Source organism: Electrona antarctica (genome assembly GCF_951216825.1).
Source record: "Electrona antarctica genome assembly, chromosome: 20".
NCBI classification, from domain to species: domain Eukaryota; kingdom Metazoa; phylum Chordata; class Actinopteri; order Myctophiformes; family Myctophidae; genus Electrona; species Electrona antarctica.
The window spans coordinates 21,092,207-21,109,992 of record NC_136801.1 but is presented as its reverse complement, the minus strand read 5'-3'; the positions used below and the strand labels follow the sequence as shown (position 1 = coordinate 21,109,992).

The 17,786-nt window shown below is 41.3% G+C and overlaps 2 protein-coding genes across 2 annotated transcripts; both read left to right on the top strand.

Moving 5' to 3' along the window:
* Window positions 1-3,579: 3,579 nt before the first annotated feature.
* Window positions 3,580-8,837, top strand: mos (v-mos Moloney murine sarcoma viral oncogene homolog). Its single transcript, XM_079490084.1, has 3 exons — window positions 3,580-4,343; window positions 6,553-6,783; window positions 8,076-8,837. Exons 1-3 carry the CDS (start codon window positions 3,805-3,807, stop codon window positions 8,368-8,370), a joined length of 1,065 nt encoding a protein of 354 aa, XP_079346210.1. The 5' UTR covers window positions 3,580-3,804; the 3' UTR covers window positions 8,371-8,837.
* Window positions 8,838-14,968: 6,131 nt separating this feature from the next.
* rps20 (ribosomal protein S20) lies at window positions 14,969-17,426 on the top strand. Its single transcript, XM_079490085.1, has 4 exons — window positions 14,969-15,128; window positions 16,210-16,309; window positions 16,511-16,584; window positions 17,205-17,426. Exons 1-4 carry the CDS (start codon window positions 15,126-15,128, stop codon window positions 17,385-17,387), a joined length of 360 nt encoding a protein of 119 aa, XP_079346211.1. The 5' UTR covers window positions 14,969-15,125; the 3' UTR covers window positions 17,388-17,426.
* Window positions 17,427-17,786: the final 360 nt, after the last annotated feature.

The window sequence follows — 17,786 nt, the reverse complement described above, 5'->3', positions numbered from 1 at the left end:
CAATCAATTGTCCAAATTCATACGGCAGCCATTTTGATCTTAAGTCATACTCACTTGATGGAGTGGGTTTTCTCACCCCCAGAAAAATGGCCGCTGAATGAATGTGAAACTACCTCCAATTGTCCCTGGAGGTATTTTTGACATTGGAAAGGATAATAATGTTTTTTGTTTTGTTGCTCGAGCTCAACTGAAATATTGCTTTGGCCGATTTCTTTTTTTTTTTTGCTACATTGGTATTGCAACCGATGTGCCTGGTGTCCCCATTTTGGTCATTAGTCGAAAGGGTTAAATGTTTGGCAACAATAGATCTGATCTAAAAGCTCAAAATGGTTGCATTGTAAGCTTGTAGGTCTGAGGAAAAATGAATAACGTTCAAGTGGTTTAAGTTAGATGACTATTTTTTTCTTTTCCCCCCAAAAAATACACATACTGTATATCAGTCAAAACTATTGGTAATCGGTGGTCTTCTAGCTAGTACTTTGTAGAGTACGCCGCCCTCCTGATGAACAAAGCAAGATGGGAGATGCTCTTCAGTGAGAGACACAGACCTTCAGCAATTCATGTCAACCTTCTTTATAAGCTTCAGTGTGGTACCAGTGAACATTATTGAATGTGTATGTAAGAAACACTGCAATACTGCAATATTTCTTCTTTTTTTGTATTGGATTGAGCTGCTAACATATACTTCTAAAGCTCCTTAAGGTGCTACAGACCTCTTTTCTAGTTCTTAATTGTATCGTTTTTACAAAACAAATTATCCAGTTTTAGCTGAACAGTCGGCGGCGTGTGCCTGGTCGTGCTATATAGCTCCATCTGTTTTTTGTTTGTTTTTGTTTTGTACTGTGACTTTTGTAGTCTATTTACAGACTTGCCTGTAATATCACATGCTTTTTTTTCTATTTTTTTTTTCTTCACCTGTGTGTTGTGGTTTTGGGGGGAGCTTTGTCGCAGTGGGAGATGTTGAGTCGAGTGGATTCACAGCACAGAGACAGTGACCCTCGGTGAAGATGATGATGAAGATGACTCCGCATGACACGATTCATATAATGAGGAATTTCAGAGGCAAACTGCATTCCAGCCATGTTGGTTTAGTTATTCATTTGCATTTCAACAATGCCATCCTGTGATAATGATGGACTCGTTGCTAATCCTCTATATTTTACTTCAAATCTATTTTACAAACTACTGTTGTATTTTTATATAAATATAGGCAAAAAAGTAATTCACACAAACATATATAAATATATGTTTATAAAGTTGTGTAAAATAGAAATTAACGCTGCAGCTTTTGATCGAGTTTTTAACATTGACATCATCCAAAGAGGCAGATTATTTATTGTCTGGCTGGCAGAATAACATGATCTGATCTTCATACCTTGCTGCTACAAGAGAGAGAGACGAGCTGCAGTCTTCAACTCCAGTGTTTTTACACAATGTAATGAAAGTTCAATAAACAAAAAAGAAGGATCCACTAGCATGACTGACTGGTAATTAATTGCTAACACTCACACACTGTGTGAACAGGAGACACAGAGAGAAGGGAGATGACTTGTGAGTTAATCTGTGTCTATGAGTACATCTCATTTCAAGCAATTCTTTATAATGTCAGAGCCACTCTGTATTGAGTTGACTATTGATCCATACCAGGAATGGATTGTGTAAAAGTTGTATTCATTGATGAATTTTGGGGGCTCTAACCACTTGAACCCAATATACTTTGTTGACAGGAGTCCTCAAGGGATCTGTTAGGCCCCCCTCTGTTTTTCCCTCTACACCAAATTGCTTCATCGAAATAGACTAATAGACGTCGTCGCACAACAGTGTCATGCAATAATAGTGAAAATATCAGATCTACAAGCTCACGGCACGTCGCGATACGATCCATTGGAGCTTTTAGATCTGCTATTTTCAGCACTATTTTTTTAATCTTCAGAAAAATGTCACAACTGTTCCCTTTAAACTGCATGCCCAAAATAGGGCTAGATTAGTCTATTTGTTGATTCAAGCATCAATTATCTTTTTGAGGGCCTCCAATACATGGCTTTTGAAGATAAGATGAGGCACTTATGACGTAAATCGTTTGCCAGCCAAGTCTATGGACTTTATTAATGTTTGTTTAGGGCACTAAATGACAAAGTAGGACGTCATGTGGCCGATATCTTGTAACAAATTTTGTTTCATACAACAAACAAGCCAGGATGGTTAAAGGAAAGAAACAGTACAACTGTAACCAATGTAGAAAAACACCAAGAATGGTGGGGGGCGGGGGGCATGCCGCCCCACACATGACGCCCTGGGTGGGCATGCTTAAAACAACGTTTTTTGGGTCCATAGACTTGGCTGCCACCTCGTCATGTAGCAGCCAAGTCTATGGACCCCCTGCCCTTGACGTACAAAAGTGCGTGCCATAATGACAGTGACATAATCTACCCCAGGAACGTAGGCTACAGTAGCAGAAACACTATTTACAATGCTGTGTAAACGCATCAGGTTTTATTGAACTAGCAAACCAGAAGTAATTGCAACCTCTTTAAACATGCTACGGTATCTAAACAAACAGACTGCCTGCTGCTGCTGTCTCTTACAGTTTGGGACAATGTTTGGTATGAAGGCTATTCATCAATGTCAATGTCAGTGGGTGGAAAAGTAACAAAGTACATTTACTTAAGTTAAATTTTGAGTAGGCCATGCTTCCATTTTTTATACTATAGGCTACTATACTTCTACACCTAGAGTAAATATTGTATTTTTGAGGGGCGCTAGCCCCTGCTATGCCCAGCTTTGTGTGCTTGTGTGCACCACGGAATGTGATGATTTGATTTGCTGAGCAGGGAATGAGATGATGTATGCTGATAAGAGCACTTCACGCGAGTGTGATTCTTTTTTTTAACCCCACTACAATTATTTGGCAGCTTTATAGGCTTAGTTGCTTATTGCTTTGCAGATCTAGGCTAGCCTATTAATACAAAACATGTAATAATGTACACTGACATATTTTTATGTTAAATCAACCCCACCTGCAAGATTTAAGTTATGGACAAATGAATGCATAATCACAAACAAAAAAAAACAAGCAAAAAATGTGATGCCAATATAGCCTTGGATCAAGAATCAAGAATCACTTTAGTTGTCACTTTCGGCTACATAAGGCCTACATAAATAATATGAAATACTATTCCCCCTTAGCCACTTGCAGTGTTGCAGTGCAACATAAAACACCAAGCCCATCTAAGAAACATAAATAGAGCAAAACAAAAACACACAGCACAAACATCAATCAAGATCAAGACTATAACAGATGTATTTGATCATTTTTTACATTTGCATATCTATATGATCCAAGTCGGACTCGATAAAATGATCTATAGTCCTGACTCCTGATCCAAAAACCAATACATAGGCCTACTTTTGTACTTTTACATAGCCTATGTAAAAGTACAAAAGTAGTCCTACATAGGTCTGGTAAAGATTTCAATCCAGGACTTTTACTGTAGGATATGGCGTTGCTCCTTTACATACTTAGGCAACTCAATCAATCAATCAATCGGAGTTTGCTTTCTAGTTTCTACTTGAGTACCTGACTGGCTGACTGACACCCTTCCCCATTAACCTCGCGTCACTCACCAGGCTGTCTCTCGCTCTCAAAACAGTTTTTTATAGTTTTTGGGCCAGCGACATGTGATTCGACCGCGCCAAATTAAAAACTATGGCTGCAGGTTGAGTAAAAAAAAAGTTCAGCACTCACTCGGATAGATAGGCTGCTGCTCGTGAGAGCTACTGTCTGTTTGTTTGCATGAGGTAACAATGCCGTCTCCCATCCCCATCGATCGTTTCCTGCAAAGGGACCACTCTCTAGACCTGGGTCCGTGCAGCAGTCCACTGTCTAAAGAACCCACGACACGCTACGGGTGCACCCTGCAGGTGCCTTCCTTCCAGAGGCTTATTCCCCGCGGGGGGAACATTGGGAACAACAAGCCCGCCGTCAGACGACGCGGCTGGTCGAGCGTCATCTTCTGGAAGGAGCTGCGGCACCTGGAGCCCGTGGCGTCCGGGGGCTTCGGCTCCGTCTACAGGGCCGAGTACTTCGGCGAGGCCGTGGCCGTGAAGAAGGTGAAGAAGTTGGCCAAGAACAAGCTGGCGTCGCGGCAGAGCTTCTGGGCCGAGCTGAACGCGGCGCACCTGCGCCACGAGAACGTGGTGCGCTTCATCGCGGCGACGACGTGCGCGCCGGCCACCGCCGACAACGAGGACAACATCGGCACCATCGTGATGGAGTACGCCGGTGACCGGACCCTGCACCGCGTCATCTACGGCTGCACGGAGGACGCGCTGGGCACGGACAGGTGGTTCCAAATGATCCGACTGTCATGATGCAATTGAAGCCAGTTTTACGCGATCGCTACATTTACACTGAAAACGTGTACATAAACATTCAGATTTCAAATATAAAGTACTCATCACGTGTGCCACGGATGTTAGGAATTAGCTGGGACAGCGATTAGCATTGCTGCATTCCGCGTTGTTTAATAAAAAGCATTTTTATCCGAGCGCCCCGGCTACTTTTCTCAAACGGGGTGCGTTCGGAAAACTCAGTTGCACACATTATTAGTCTGTATTGGCACTGGCAGTGCCACACTCCTCCCGACCGATAGGGGCGCGTAGTTGAAAGCCTCTGGCAAAAAACAGCTCGGAGAAAAAAATGCTTTTTATTAAACAACGCGGAATGCAGCAATGCTATCGCTGTCCCAGCAAATTTCAAACACCCGTGGCACACGTGGTGAGTACTTTATATTTGAAATCTGAATGTTTATGTACACGTGTACAATGTAAATGTAGCGATCGCGGAAGTTTGTTCACATGGCGCTCCTCTGTCACGAGCGTCAAGGCTGAGCCTGAACTACAACCAGGTCTATGCACTTGCTCCATTTACAGCCCAATAACTCTATATAAATTATAAACGTTCAGATTTCAAATGTAAAGTGCTCACCAAGAATACCCGCCCGAGGTGAACTGAATTGTCAGTGTGACATCCGTGACCCTGGGGTGAGAACTTTACATTTGAAATCTGAACATTATTTTTGTATATGTAAGGGTTGTAAATGGAACAAGTGCATGATTATGCCTTGGAATCAATATTATTTCATCGAGTCTGACTTTTGCTTTCCTAGATATATATTTATGATCAGTGTTCTGTTAAGTTACTAGGCTGAAGATTGTGATTATTATTACAAAACATACATTAGGCCTATTTAAAAATGGCTCAATCGCAACGCATTGTGAGCTTGTAGACCTGCTATTTTCAAAATATCTTTATAGCCCATAACTGGACATTCTGCATAGTGCATAATCATGGTACATTAATTTTAAGTGCATTTGTTTACGCCAATATTTGTACATTTACTAAATCAAATGTTGTATTCCAGACTATTTATGGTTACTTTTACTTAAAAAATGTGAGTACTTTTCCACCACTGTCTGATGGTCTTCTTGATCCAATGCTAATGATGGACAGTAACCAGTAGACTACATTATTTTCTTTTAGTAGGCCTACTCTACATATTTATTTATTTTTTGTAAGCACATGATCTTCACTCTGCTACATTTTGGGTAGGCCTAGAAATATTGTAGTTTTGACTCTACTTTATAGGAAAGGTCTGCATGGAACCCCTGGAGCTCAAGCTGGGCAAGACCTATGCTGTGTAGACACTATAATGTTTTGGGGGGGGGGGTGGGAATTTGGCAGAAGTACCGCTCAAGGAAATTACGTTGATGCTTTACAAATCAGTTTACATTCTCCGTGAATGAAACAAGTTTTGTGATTGGATTGGTCAAAAAATATCGTATCCGGGGAAATGCATCTGACGGATGGATGTTCCGGACTGACACTTCCGCCGATAGCTTCTCTGCCTTAGGTTGTGACCAGGCTTTTCTCTTCGCAGATAAGGCTGGGACCGAGGCTACCTGAAGCCTGGACCCAGGACCCAAAGTACAAAAACATAATATTAACCACCCTGTTTCAAATCTAGTAACAATAACTTATCTACAAGCTCACAACGTGACACACCGTGACATGTTTGTAAATCTATCTCCTAAATTAAAACGGGTAACCAAAAAGGTCCTGCGCACTGTCAAGAGTAAGACACTTGCCAAAATGTTGCTCTTTATTAGGTCCACGTTTCGGTCGATTGTCCTTGTAAGAGCCATCATGACCTAATGTTTATACAGTCCTGATGAAGTCACTCTAATCAACCGAAACGTCGACCTAATAAAGAGCAACATTTTTGCAAGTGTCTGACAGTGTGCGGGACCTTTCCTTTGTTTTTCAAAGATACCCTTTTTAATATACTGCATACTGTATTGCCCTAAGTACGCACCTGTCACTAGCCTTCTGAGTTGTGCATCGGCCTTTTGCTAAAAGTAAATGCTGTAAATGTATCTCCCCATTTTCTTTTTCATTTTTTGTGATGAGAAATGTTCCAAATTTCAATAAATGGTGCCTTTGAATACTTTGGTATATTTACATGAGCGTAAATACTTTGTCCACCACTGCAGGTGGTGCAGGTACTCCAGCCAAATCATCCGCGGCCTCTGCTTCCTCCACTCCCACGGCATCGTGCATCTGGACCTGAAGCCGGCCAACGTTATGGTGTCCAACGAGGACGTGTGCAAGCTGGTGGACTTCGGGTGTTCTCTGAAGCTGGACGGTCCCAGAGGTGCTGATGGTGCTGTGTCGGAGGTGATGAGGCCCCAGTTCAGTCAGATAGGAGGCACATACACGCACAGGTAACCAGGAAGAGTGAGTGGGCACTCGAAGTCTGGCCACATCATCAATGCTAAATTGTCCATTTCTTTCCAAAATGTAAAAATGAAGGTATGCTTTGGGAAATGGTGTGAAATTAGGGTATGTAGCCTATAGGCGACATGATTTGAACATTTGACATTGTAAGACCCGAGGCCGATTCTACAATGACTTCCAAATCAACAGTTTTCTGAAAAGCGTATGTTGCTATATCAGTGGTGCTTTTCATGTCAAGGACACCCACCAAAATTATATGCATTTGGCCATGGACCCCCCCCCCCCCCCCCCCCCCCCCCATCTCAAAATATGTTTCGTTCCATGGACCCCCAGAATCACAGCTTTGACTTAAAAATGTTTGCTTTAAAATAATATATATTCAAAGACTTGCACACATTTTCATGATTTTCAAAAATGGCAGATCTATTAAATAAAGCACATATTTTTTTAATATCCGGTCTTAATGGGTTTAAAACCCAATATAATATTCCAACAATTGCTACAACTTGCTATAAAAATGTGTGCATAGCCAGGTCTGATAATGATGTACCTTGCCCGTTCAAATCTTGTACTTCAGACCATTTTCCAAAGCGTAATTTTTATTATAAATTGCCCACACATAGGCTGGAATGGCTTGCTGCAAGTTGCTGTACCCGGTACAGCAGCTTGCAATGGGCCTGGTCTACAAGATTCACTACACCACTAAGATACCCATGTAACTGTCAAAATACTTTCTTAATGTCAACAAAGTCTACAATCACAACACCAGAGGGAGTTCAACAAACCACGTGCAACCCAGATTCGGCTCAAACAAATTCATTTCGCTCCTATGACACTAAAATGTGGAACGCCCTACCAACAGCCATTAAGAAATGTGAATCCCTAGACTCCTTCAAAACAGCTCACAAAGAGCACTTATGGACAGCTGCAAGTCGAAACTGGCCCCTGTAAAAAAGTAAGCCCCCCCCCTTTTTCATACTGTACACGTATTCCCCTTTTTTACTTAACTGATGATTTCCTTTTTTTCATAGAAGTCTATTTGTACGTCTTTAAATGTTCTGATGAATTGAAAATGGAGGACAAACTAATCTTAGTGCTTGCTTTTTCTGGCTTTATCCTCATAGCAGTTTTTGTATTGACCTGTACTTTCATTGAAAATAAATGTTCCCATTCGACATACTATGAATAACATTTTCAATCAATCGAACCCAATGGCCAAGTTTGCATTGAGGTGCCCAGACTTCTCAGGTGCCCACTCCTTCCTATCCCACGCACACAGGGCACCTGAGCTGCTGAAGGGGGAAGGCGTGTTGTGCACGGCCGACATCTACTCGTTTGCCATCGTCCTGTGGCAGCTGGTGACCCGAGAGCTGCCCTACCCGGGGAGAGAGAGGGAGTACGTCATGTACGCGGTCGTGGCTTACAATCTGAGGCCGTCGGTCAAAGAGCTGCCCTTCTTCCAGACCCCGTGGGGGCTGGTCTGCACGGGCATGCTGTGCCAGTGTTGGAGCGGAGATGCTCGCTCCAGGCCGAGCGCTCTGGACGTGCTGCGGCAGCTCGAAAAAGTGCTCTGAACAAAAAACAAGTGGAAACTCCTGTAGTTGTCCACTGACTCTGGATTGGTTTCAGAGAAGCATCTCGACCTCGCCGAAATCAGCTATGCACTGTTATGTGACATTGTAAACTGAACTTATTAAAAATGTTTGTTTTTGTCAGGCCATTCTAAACCTATTTTAGTTTGTTTTCTTTTTTATGTCAAGCCATTCCAAACTATCTTGGTTTGGTTTTGTTTTCATTTGTCGTCATTTAATGTCATGATATACTATTTTATCAGTGTGAATTGATTTTTTAGAATCATTTTGAAATGCAATGTGGTGTTTTAAATATGGGATTTCATTAAAACATGGTCATACTTAAATTGTTTCAATTTGTTTGTCCTATAGAGCACCGAAGTCTGACGTCACTTTCAGTAGAGGGTGCCAATACACAGGTTCATGTATTTCTTTTAGTTGCATTGAGATCCCCATAGGGCGATTTTAGGTCGCTTCATATAAGAACTGTTTGAAAAATAAACTGACCACCCTGGCCTTTCTGTCGGGAGTGGTTGTGTGTCGTTAATTATGTCCATTCATATTTGATAAAGCCAGGTTCTGGAGAAAATGGAATTAATGTGGCCGCAAAAGCCTTGAAACTACATATGAAGGCAGATGCAGCCACCCACCTATACCGGAAATGTAGTCTCTGGGTTGTTTCACTCGTTTCTAACGTTTTTTTGTTGTTCTTTGGGTATATTTGTAGATTTCCACCTTCAGTCGATGCTTCATATCCATATGAGTGAAAAGGCCGGGGTGATCGGTTTATTTTTCAAACGCAGTTCTTATATGAGGCGATCTAAAATCCTCCTATGGTGATTACAATGCAAATAAAAAGTAGACAAACCTGTGGATTGACGCCCTCTACTGACAGTGACGTCAGGACTTCGGTGCTCTATTGTGTAGTATAACAATCCAATTGTCTACATGCACCAGTTAAACTTACTTCACCCATCACTTTGTGTCTCAGAGGAGGCCTAGCGAGTAGACAGAAATGGTGCGATGTTATTATAATGAGCATTAGAGAGGACAATTTATATGGGTGAAGTGCTCCATTAGATGTTGACTACTACAAGACCACCGAGCTGTGCCGATTTATACAAGAGTTTTTGGGGAACCTTTGTAGATTTCTGTACTGGTGATTTAACTATGCACAACGAAATTGTTTAGTTTTTCCACAATAACTTTGATAAATTATTTTACACCCCTACAATGGTGACATGAGTAGGAGAAGACCAGACGTACTGCAAGAGAAAACAGACACACTGACACTGTTTTCAAATGCAAGAAAAATGCAAAGCCCAACAGTATCCACTCTACTCTACCTAAAATGTTCAGAATACTCATGTTTGTTGAATCCATGCCCAAGCCAGCAACCCTCCAGGTCATTATAGTGGACAAATCCAATATGGCCACCAGTCCGCCACCTGAAAAATGTTTTATCTAGAACTTTTGAACCACATGAGCTATGAATGCAAACTTGGTGTCATGCAAAATAGAGGTTCAGCCACACCCAGTCATAAAGACGATCATTCCAAAATGTTTCTAATTGTCAAAAAACATATTTCAAAGATGGCGACTATCTGACAATTTGTTTTACTTACTTTAACTTTGTCCTTTTTTTTAACCTTTGTGCCTATTCTGTGCTTTTTGAGCATTAGAAACACATTGGAATTATGCAAAGCTGGAATCCTTTGCACCTCGATATAGAAGTTGTATGATCAGGACAAAAAAAGGTATTCTCCGTGAGGAATCTAAAGGACGGAGCGTGTGTGTGTGTGTGTGTGTGTGTGCTTGCGCGTGTTTCCAATTTAAACATACTGTTAAAATGTGATGCCTTTGACTAATGCTCAGCATAAATTATTAAGCTATTATTATGCTCTTAGCTCTTATGCTATTATTCTCTTGTTTCAATAAAATTACATCTGTAGTATACACATTTATGTTTTAGAGATAGTCAGAAAGACAGGAAGCAGAGCTGGAGGTAGCAGAGACTAAAATGTTGAGGTTCTCTCTGGGAGTAACAAGGATGGATGGGATCATGAATGAGTACATCATAGGGACAGCACATGTCAGATGTTTTGGAGATAAAGCCAGAGAGGCCAGACTGAGATGGTTTGGACACGTACAGAGGATAGTGAGATGGTTTGGACACGTACAGAGGAGGATAGTGAGATGGTTTGGACACATATACAGAGGAGGATAGTGAGATGGTTTGGACACATACAGAGGAGGATAGTGAGATGGTTTGGACAGAGGAGGGATAGTAAGTATATTGGTAGAAGGACGCTGAGGTTGGAACTGCCAGGCAGGAGGCCTAGAGGAAGACCAAAGAGAAGATTTATGGATGTAGTGAAAGAGGACATGAAGTTAGTTGGTGTGAGAGAAGAGGAGGCAGGGGACAGGGTAAGATGGAGGCAGATGATTCACAGTGGCGACCCCCGAAGGGAAAATCCGAAAGGAAAAGAAGACACAGGTTGTTTCTTTTCTCCAGCTTGAATTTTTTTTGTTTTTTGATGAAAAGACAGACAACAAAACAAAAAAAAGACAATACGAAAAAAACAAAAGGAGGAAGACAAAAACAAAAGACAAGGCTGCATTTTTCATATTACAAGATACATTCATTGAAATCCTCTTGCATTATCGCTTGGCTGAGAAGAAGAGATCCCACTTTCCCCACTTTTTATAGAACGTATCCTCTTGTAGTCTAAGTATGAATGTTAGTTTTTCCATAACATACAGTTCCTCAGTAATGTCCATCCAATGTTCTTTCGTTGGTGGGTCCTGTTGGTACTAGCGTCGTGTGATCGCTTTCTTACTTGTTGCTAAGAGGATCTTGATTAAATATTTATCATGTATTAGAAACTCTTCAGGGATATTTCCCAGCAATAAAAAGGAACAAGTCTGAGGTATCTTAAAACACAGAATGGTCTCCAAGGTGGAGTGGATATCCTGCCAGTATTTCTGAATTTTAGGACAAGTCCAGAATATATGAGCGTGGCCCGCCCCCTTGTGGCCACACTGTCTCCAGCATGGCTGTATTGTTTTCAATTGTCTTGACTTAATTTTAGGTGTAATAAAAAATCTCATTAGGTTCTTCCAACAGAATTCTCTCCACATTCTTGAGTTGGTGGAGCTCCAGCTTGATCTAAATCTATAACAACTCTACACAGTAATAAACAAATCAGAGTGCTCTAGAAGGATTTAATCATGAATAGGAGCATTCCAATGTGTTTCTAATGCTCAAAAAGTACAAAATAGTCACCAAGTTTGCAAAAAATTACAAAGTTATGGTAAGTAAAACAAATTGTCAGATTGCTGAGGTCGTGTTACATTCATTTAAAGAAGCCCAGACCAAGAGCATGCTTAGACTGGCAAAGAGTATCTCCTCTGACCCCTTACATGTTTTAAATGATGAATATCAACTGTTGCTAAAGAACCAGTCTGTTCTGCTTTTAAACCAAAATCGGTGTTCTATTGTTCTTGTTCCTGTCTGCTTCTGTGATTTGTGTCCTGTAATGTATCTTTTGTAATGTATTGTGTATGTCTTGTCTGTATCTTGAACGGTGACGTCATGGACGCAAAACAAATTTCAGTGCAAGCTGACAATAAAGTATCGTAGATAGTCGCCATCTTTGAAATATGTAAAATACAGAGGTGGACAGTAACTGAGTAAATGTAATTAAGTACTGATTCTGAGGATTTGTACTTTACTTGAGTATTAGATTTTTTTATACTTATTACTCTTACTCCAGTACATTTCCAAGACTATTTATTTTACTTTTACTTGAGTAAACTTCTAGAAAGTCTGTAGAGTTCTGACTGTTTTGTCTGGCTTTCAGGCATGATGTCATGTGGCAGCCAAGTCTATGGACTTTTAATGTTTGGGAACCAGTTTTGGGTCCAGTTTCGGCTCACACAAACAAACAAGCCCTAATACCACCACTTTTATACTGAAATATAATAGTATTGTGAAGCATGGTGAAGTGCTTACATGTTCGTATTAAGGAATGGTATTTTCTTCCCTTTCTTCCCCCAGCATCCGGCTTATAAGAGCACAAGCCCTTTGATGTGCTTCATTATAATCAATCATGGAGACCCTCATTCAGCCCAGAACACTGAAAGACAGATGAAACCATATTGGAGACGGAGAAATTGGAAGACAAAAATAGCTAATGGATGTAGAAGGAGATTTCTTTCTTTGGTGTAATGGACAGCAGCCACTCAAAACTCAGAAATAGCGACAAAAACAGCTGAAGTACCGGTACTTGAAAGCTGCATTATTCTGAAAGGAAAGAGAAGTAGACACGTGTGTGTGTGTGTGTGTGTGTGTGTGTGTGTGTGTGCGTGCGTGCGTGCGTGCGTGCGTGCGTGCGTGCGTGCGTGCGTGCGTGCGTGCGTGCGTGCGTGCGTCAAAAAGGAAATGGAATGGAGAAAAGAAAAGGAATGGATGGAGCAGCCCATTCATTGGGCATATGCCCTGTACGTCAAGTGGCCAGTCCAGGCCTGAATTTACTTTTACTCTTGAATACTTAAGTACATTTAATAGCACATACTTTTTCACTCTTATTCAAGTAACATTTTGACTGTCCACCTCTGGTAAAATAGAGGTTCAGTCACGTTATGAGCGTAAACGCCGTTGTGAATGAGGTCCCAAGTTTGCATTCATAGCTCATTGGTTCAAAAGTTGTAGACAAAACCTTTTTCAGGTGGCGGACTGGCGGCCATATTGGATTTGGCCACTATGATGACCTGGAGGGTTGCTGGCTCGGGCACGGATTCAAACAAACATGAGTTTTCTGAACATTTTGAGCACCTCAGTAAATCAGTTTAGAAAATAGAGCCATGTTTGAACTAGCGGTCATTTTAAAAATCACACCAGTGTGAAGTGAGTGGGGGGGGGGGGTTCCTTAACACCTTAACAGGAGCTCTCGTACAAGGTTTCTTTGACTATGCATGCACCTCTTGGTACCACAGCACCTCAAAGGCCCTTAAAACAAGGCTCCAGACCTCCCAAAACAAACTGGTCAGGCTCCTACATGGCATCTTGCAATGGGTCTGGTCCACAAGATTCGATACACCACCAAGATACCCATGTGTACCTGTCTAAATACTTCCTTAATGTTAACGAAGTCCACACCCACAACACCAGAGGGAGTGCAACAAACCATGTACAACCCAGATTCGGCACAAACAAGGGACTAAATTATTTTCGCTCCTATGCCACCAAAATGTGGAATGCCCTACCAACAGTCATTAAGACATGTGAATCCTTTGACTCCTTCAAAACCACTCTCAAAGGGCACCTACGGACGGCTGCAATTCGAAACTGGCCCCCGTAAAATATGAATCCCCCCCCCCCCACCGCCACCCCCCCCCCCCCCCTTTTTCCCCTCACTGTATATGTCTCTTTTCCCTTTTTACCTCCTTTATGATGAATTCCTGTTCTGTTCTTTGACTATATAGTAGTGTCTATCTGTACGTCTCTAAATGTTTTGATGCATTGAACATGGTGGACCCTCTTGTAAACAAGTGTAATGCTTAATTGGGTCGTCCACTCACAGTTAACAGTCTTTGTATTGAGTTTGTGCTTGAAATGTACTGTAATTCTGCAAACTGTTAATAAATATTTCAATCAATCAATCAAAATTGAGATATTCTCTCTTAAATGAAGTGCATACATATCTTAGCCAGGTCCTAGACTAATGTATTCTCCCGAGTCTTGGGCCCACTCTTCATTGACATAATGAAGTGTGCCAAAACAAACAAGCCCCAAAGACAAGTCTCAAAGTGGGGTCCAGCCAGGGTTTCGGGGGTTCCAAATAGACTCAGCCTTTACAGGTAACTTGAGACTGTACAAATGGACCCTTAACCATTTGTACACTCAAGAGTTAGGGGGTCTTTGAAATGAAAAAGGTTGAAAATGACCATGGTGATTAATTATCAAAGTGAAACTGCCTGCTTTCTTGCTTGCTTGACGTGGCCGCTTCTTTGGGTAGATGGCGCTGTTTATCACTTCCCCCGTTCTCCTAAGCGCTAATTTAGGATCGCTCGCACGACGGTGTCGAGCGTCATAAATAGCTGATCTACAAGCTCACACAGCGTCGCTGATGCCGCGCGGTGTGAGCTTGTTGATCAGCTATTTTATACGCGCGACACCGTCGTACTACTGATACTTCAATGCCCCGGATGTTTGGTACCAGTGTTGCCAGATTTTGCGTCGCGAGAGAAAATAAGCCCCAAAGAAACGACACTAAGCCACATGAGCACCTTTATCAGTATCACATTAGCTATTTTAGCTATTTTTTGTACCTTTTTTAAGTATAACAAATATGAATATGTCAGTAATTTCTTTGTATATTTCAATTTGTCATATCTGCCCTGTGCATTCTATTTTATTACCAGGCAAACTGTATTAACTGTATTCTTTATTCATATAGGATTATCGTTAATCGCAATTATTTGTGTGACAATTAATCGTCACTTACATTTGTGACAGGGCGAGCAAGTAAATAAATAATGTGAGTCTTATCTATGGCTAGATGGCTCTGGATGTGAGTACATATTCCACCACTGCTTATAATAAGCGGACGTGGCAACACGACGGTACATAAAGGAAGCACAGGCCTCATTTCATTCTTTTCCGTCTAGAGCTCAATCGCTGCTACAGACACTCTCCTGGCTCACCGCTGTTCGTTTCCAGCTACACCGATTAAGTCGGCCAGGGATAAAAAGCTATGGTACGTGTCCCTACAAAACAAAAAGTTCAGAGTGCCGTTGATGTGTTTTTTTTTATGTGCACGTCATTGATTAGACTAGAGGCGAAAATTTAAAAATGTCCTCCATGAAAACTACAAGTATAGCGCTAGCACACAGGCTAGCTTGAACGGTCGAGTTATGTTCACGGCGCGAATGCCACTGTCCCCCAAACAACTTTGTCTAAAATAAAGCATGTGTGGTTGATTGTACTCATTATAATGTACAAACGGGGTTTGTAGTCTGGCTATATTTATTTTTTGGCTTCTCTTTGAGTTTATCCAAGTGAGCAGAGAGACACTTTGCTAACATTAGCATCTCAAACACACGTGCTGCTGATGTCAGTTTGATTCAATAGTTAGACAGAAATGTAAAACGGCAAGTCCTTGCGGCCTATGCATCTGTAGTTTTTCCAACGCTTTTCATATCCAGGTCCATTATTTAATCCAGTCACGGACCACCATTTGATGAGATTTAGCCTCATATCCCCAACTTTATAGTCGTTGGATAATAATTTGTCCACAATGCCATGCTGTATTTATTTGATGTTGGTAATTAGGAGAGAGAACCGGCTGTCAAAATTACAATTTTACATTCTCTAATTGTGTGCACTTGTAAATGAAGTAATACAGATGTTAAACAATAATTTAGCACTTGAGAGCATATTCCATAACATTTGTTTCATTTTACGCTCAGTTGAAGATCTAAGGATCCATTTCTTTACCAACTCCCATCATTTAGCCTGGGGACTACCTGGAAGCCCCTCAAGGACTACTGTTTTAAAAACTGGCGTGTTATTGTGCTATAAATTCTGTAGGAACTGTACGGTCTAGCTGTTTTAACACTCTTACTGGTGTACTTGTGGGGGGATGTTGATCTGAGCTATGAGGACAAAAAATACAATATGATAAACCATGATATTCGTATACGCTATTCTGAGCCAGATGACAAATGTACTGCACCTGCAGCTTGGTATTGGTCTCTTGCTAACTTATATATATATATATATTTTTTTTTTACATTAGAGACTGAAAGTTTCTTTCTGCCAAATTATTGTTCCTTCAGGCTTTCAAGGACTCAGGCAAGGCACCCGTGGAGACCGAGGTGGCCATTCACCGCATCCGCATCACTCTGACCAGCCGAAATGTGAAATCTCTGGAGAAGGGTAACTCAATGTTTACATCATCACTTGGGTGGGATACTGCTGGGAATGTTGACCTGAGCTATGAAGACAAAAAATATAATATGATAAACCATGATATTCTTATACGCTATTCTGAGCCAGATGACAAATGTACTGCACCTGCAGCTTGGTATTGGTCTCTTGCTAACTTATATATATATATATATATATATTGTTTTTTAGTCTGCGCAGACTTGATCCGTGGTGCCAAGGAGAAGAGTCTCAAGGTGAAGGGACCAGTCCGCATGCCAACAAAGGTACTGGAGTAAATGTCTTACAAAGTTACAAACAACTGAATGTCTTATTGTGGCAGTATCTTTCTTATTTGGGTATTTTTTTCCCATCTGATCCCAATTTGAGACACAGTTGTGTGTTTTGTCAAAGTGCAACATTTTCTAATCAACATTTGACTTGTAGCTTTTAACCATAACGTCTAGAATTTGGTGCCATGTGATCAGTGGTGTCGGTGTACTCGTGACCCCAAGTTCTAGGCTAAACGGAAGTGTTTTTATTATTTCCACAGGCAGCTAAAGTTATATTAATGACTTTAATAATGCTTTAGTTCCAACACACCAAAGGTCCAAAACCGAACCCTAACCTATACTGGTCGACCAGCAGGTGTCTGACACCAGCAAGTTCTAAATGTATCAATGGAAGCACGGGAGACCACTGCCTGCAGATTTAATGGTTGTATTGTATTAACAATGCAAATTGCGTTAATGTTTTATTGATTGGATTTTTAAATGAGTTCCAGATTGCAGCGTTGTTTCATCTGAACTAAAATGTGTGGGCATTTGTGAAAAGTAATTGTTGTAAAAGTAAAAGCCCTTTGTCACTTTCTTTTCAACATTGGCTAACGTCCGTTTCCCTTTCCTAGACCCTGCGCATTACCACCAGGAAGACACCTTGTGGGGAGGGGTCCAAGACCTGGGATCGCTTCCAGATGAGGATCCACAAGAGGCTGATCGATCTGCATAGCCCGTCAGAGATCGTCAAACAGATCACCTCCATCAGCATTGAGCCTGGTGTAGAGGTGGAGGTCACCATTGCTGATGCATAAACCAACCCTGTCTATGTTCCAATAAAGGCAGAGAAATAAGATGGTGTGTCTTGTGGAGTTTGCATGTTTTTTTTTTTTTTTTTCATGTATACTCATGTTCTCAGTCTTTTTCATATCAAGGGCCCCCAAATTGATATGCATTTGGCCAGTGGCTGCTGACCCCCCCTTATTTGAAAGTGGCAGGGAGTCGGGAAGCCCTAAAATAGATTTTCCATTAACTTAAGATTCACATTTTATCAAAAAAATATATTTGCAAGCATGAAGTGCAGTAAAATATGAGCTTGCCTTGTACATCTGCTATTTTGTTAATAGCCAGTATAAATTAATAGTGGCTGCCGCTTTGAGAACTAATTAAGCTTTGATTTTGGTCTCTGTAACATCTTTGAAATGCACATATTG

Coding starts and splice junctions, on each gene's coding strand:
- rps20 (XM_079490085.1), top strand. Junction 16,310..16,510: donor TGTGAAATCTCTGGAGAAGG/GTAACTCAATGT, acceptor ATTGTTTTTTAG/TCTGCGCAGACTTGATCCGT. Junction 16,585..17,204: donor CAGTCCGCATGCCAACAAAG/GTACTGGAGTAA, acceptor TCCCTTTCCTAG/ACCCTGCGCATTACCACCAG.
- mos (XM_079490084.1), top strand. CDS start 3,805: ATGCCGTCTCCCATCCCCATCGATCGTTTCCTGCAAAGGGACCACTCT. Junction 4,344..6,552: donor GACGCGCTGGGCACGGACAG/GTGGTTCCAAAT, acceptor CCACCACTGCAG/GTGGTGCAGGTACTCCAGCC. Junction 6,784..8,075: donor GGAGGCACATACACGCACAG/GTAACCAGGAAG, acceptor CCACGCACACAG/GGCACCTGAGCTGCTGAAGG.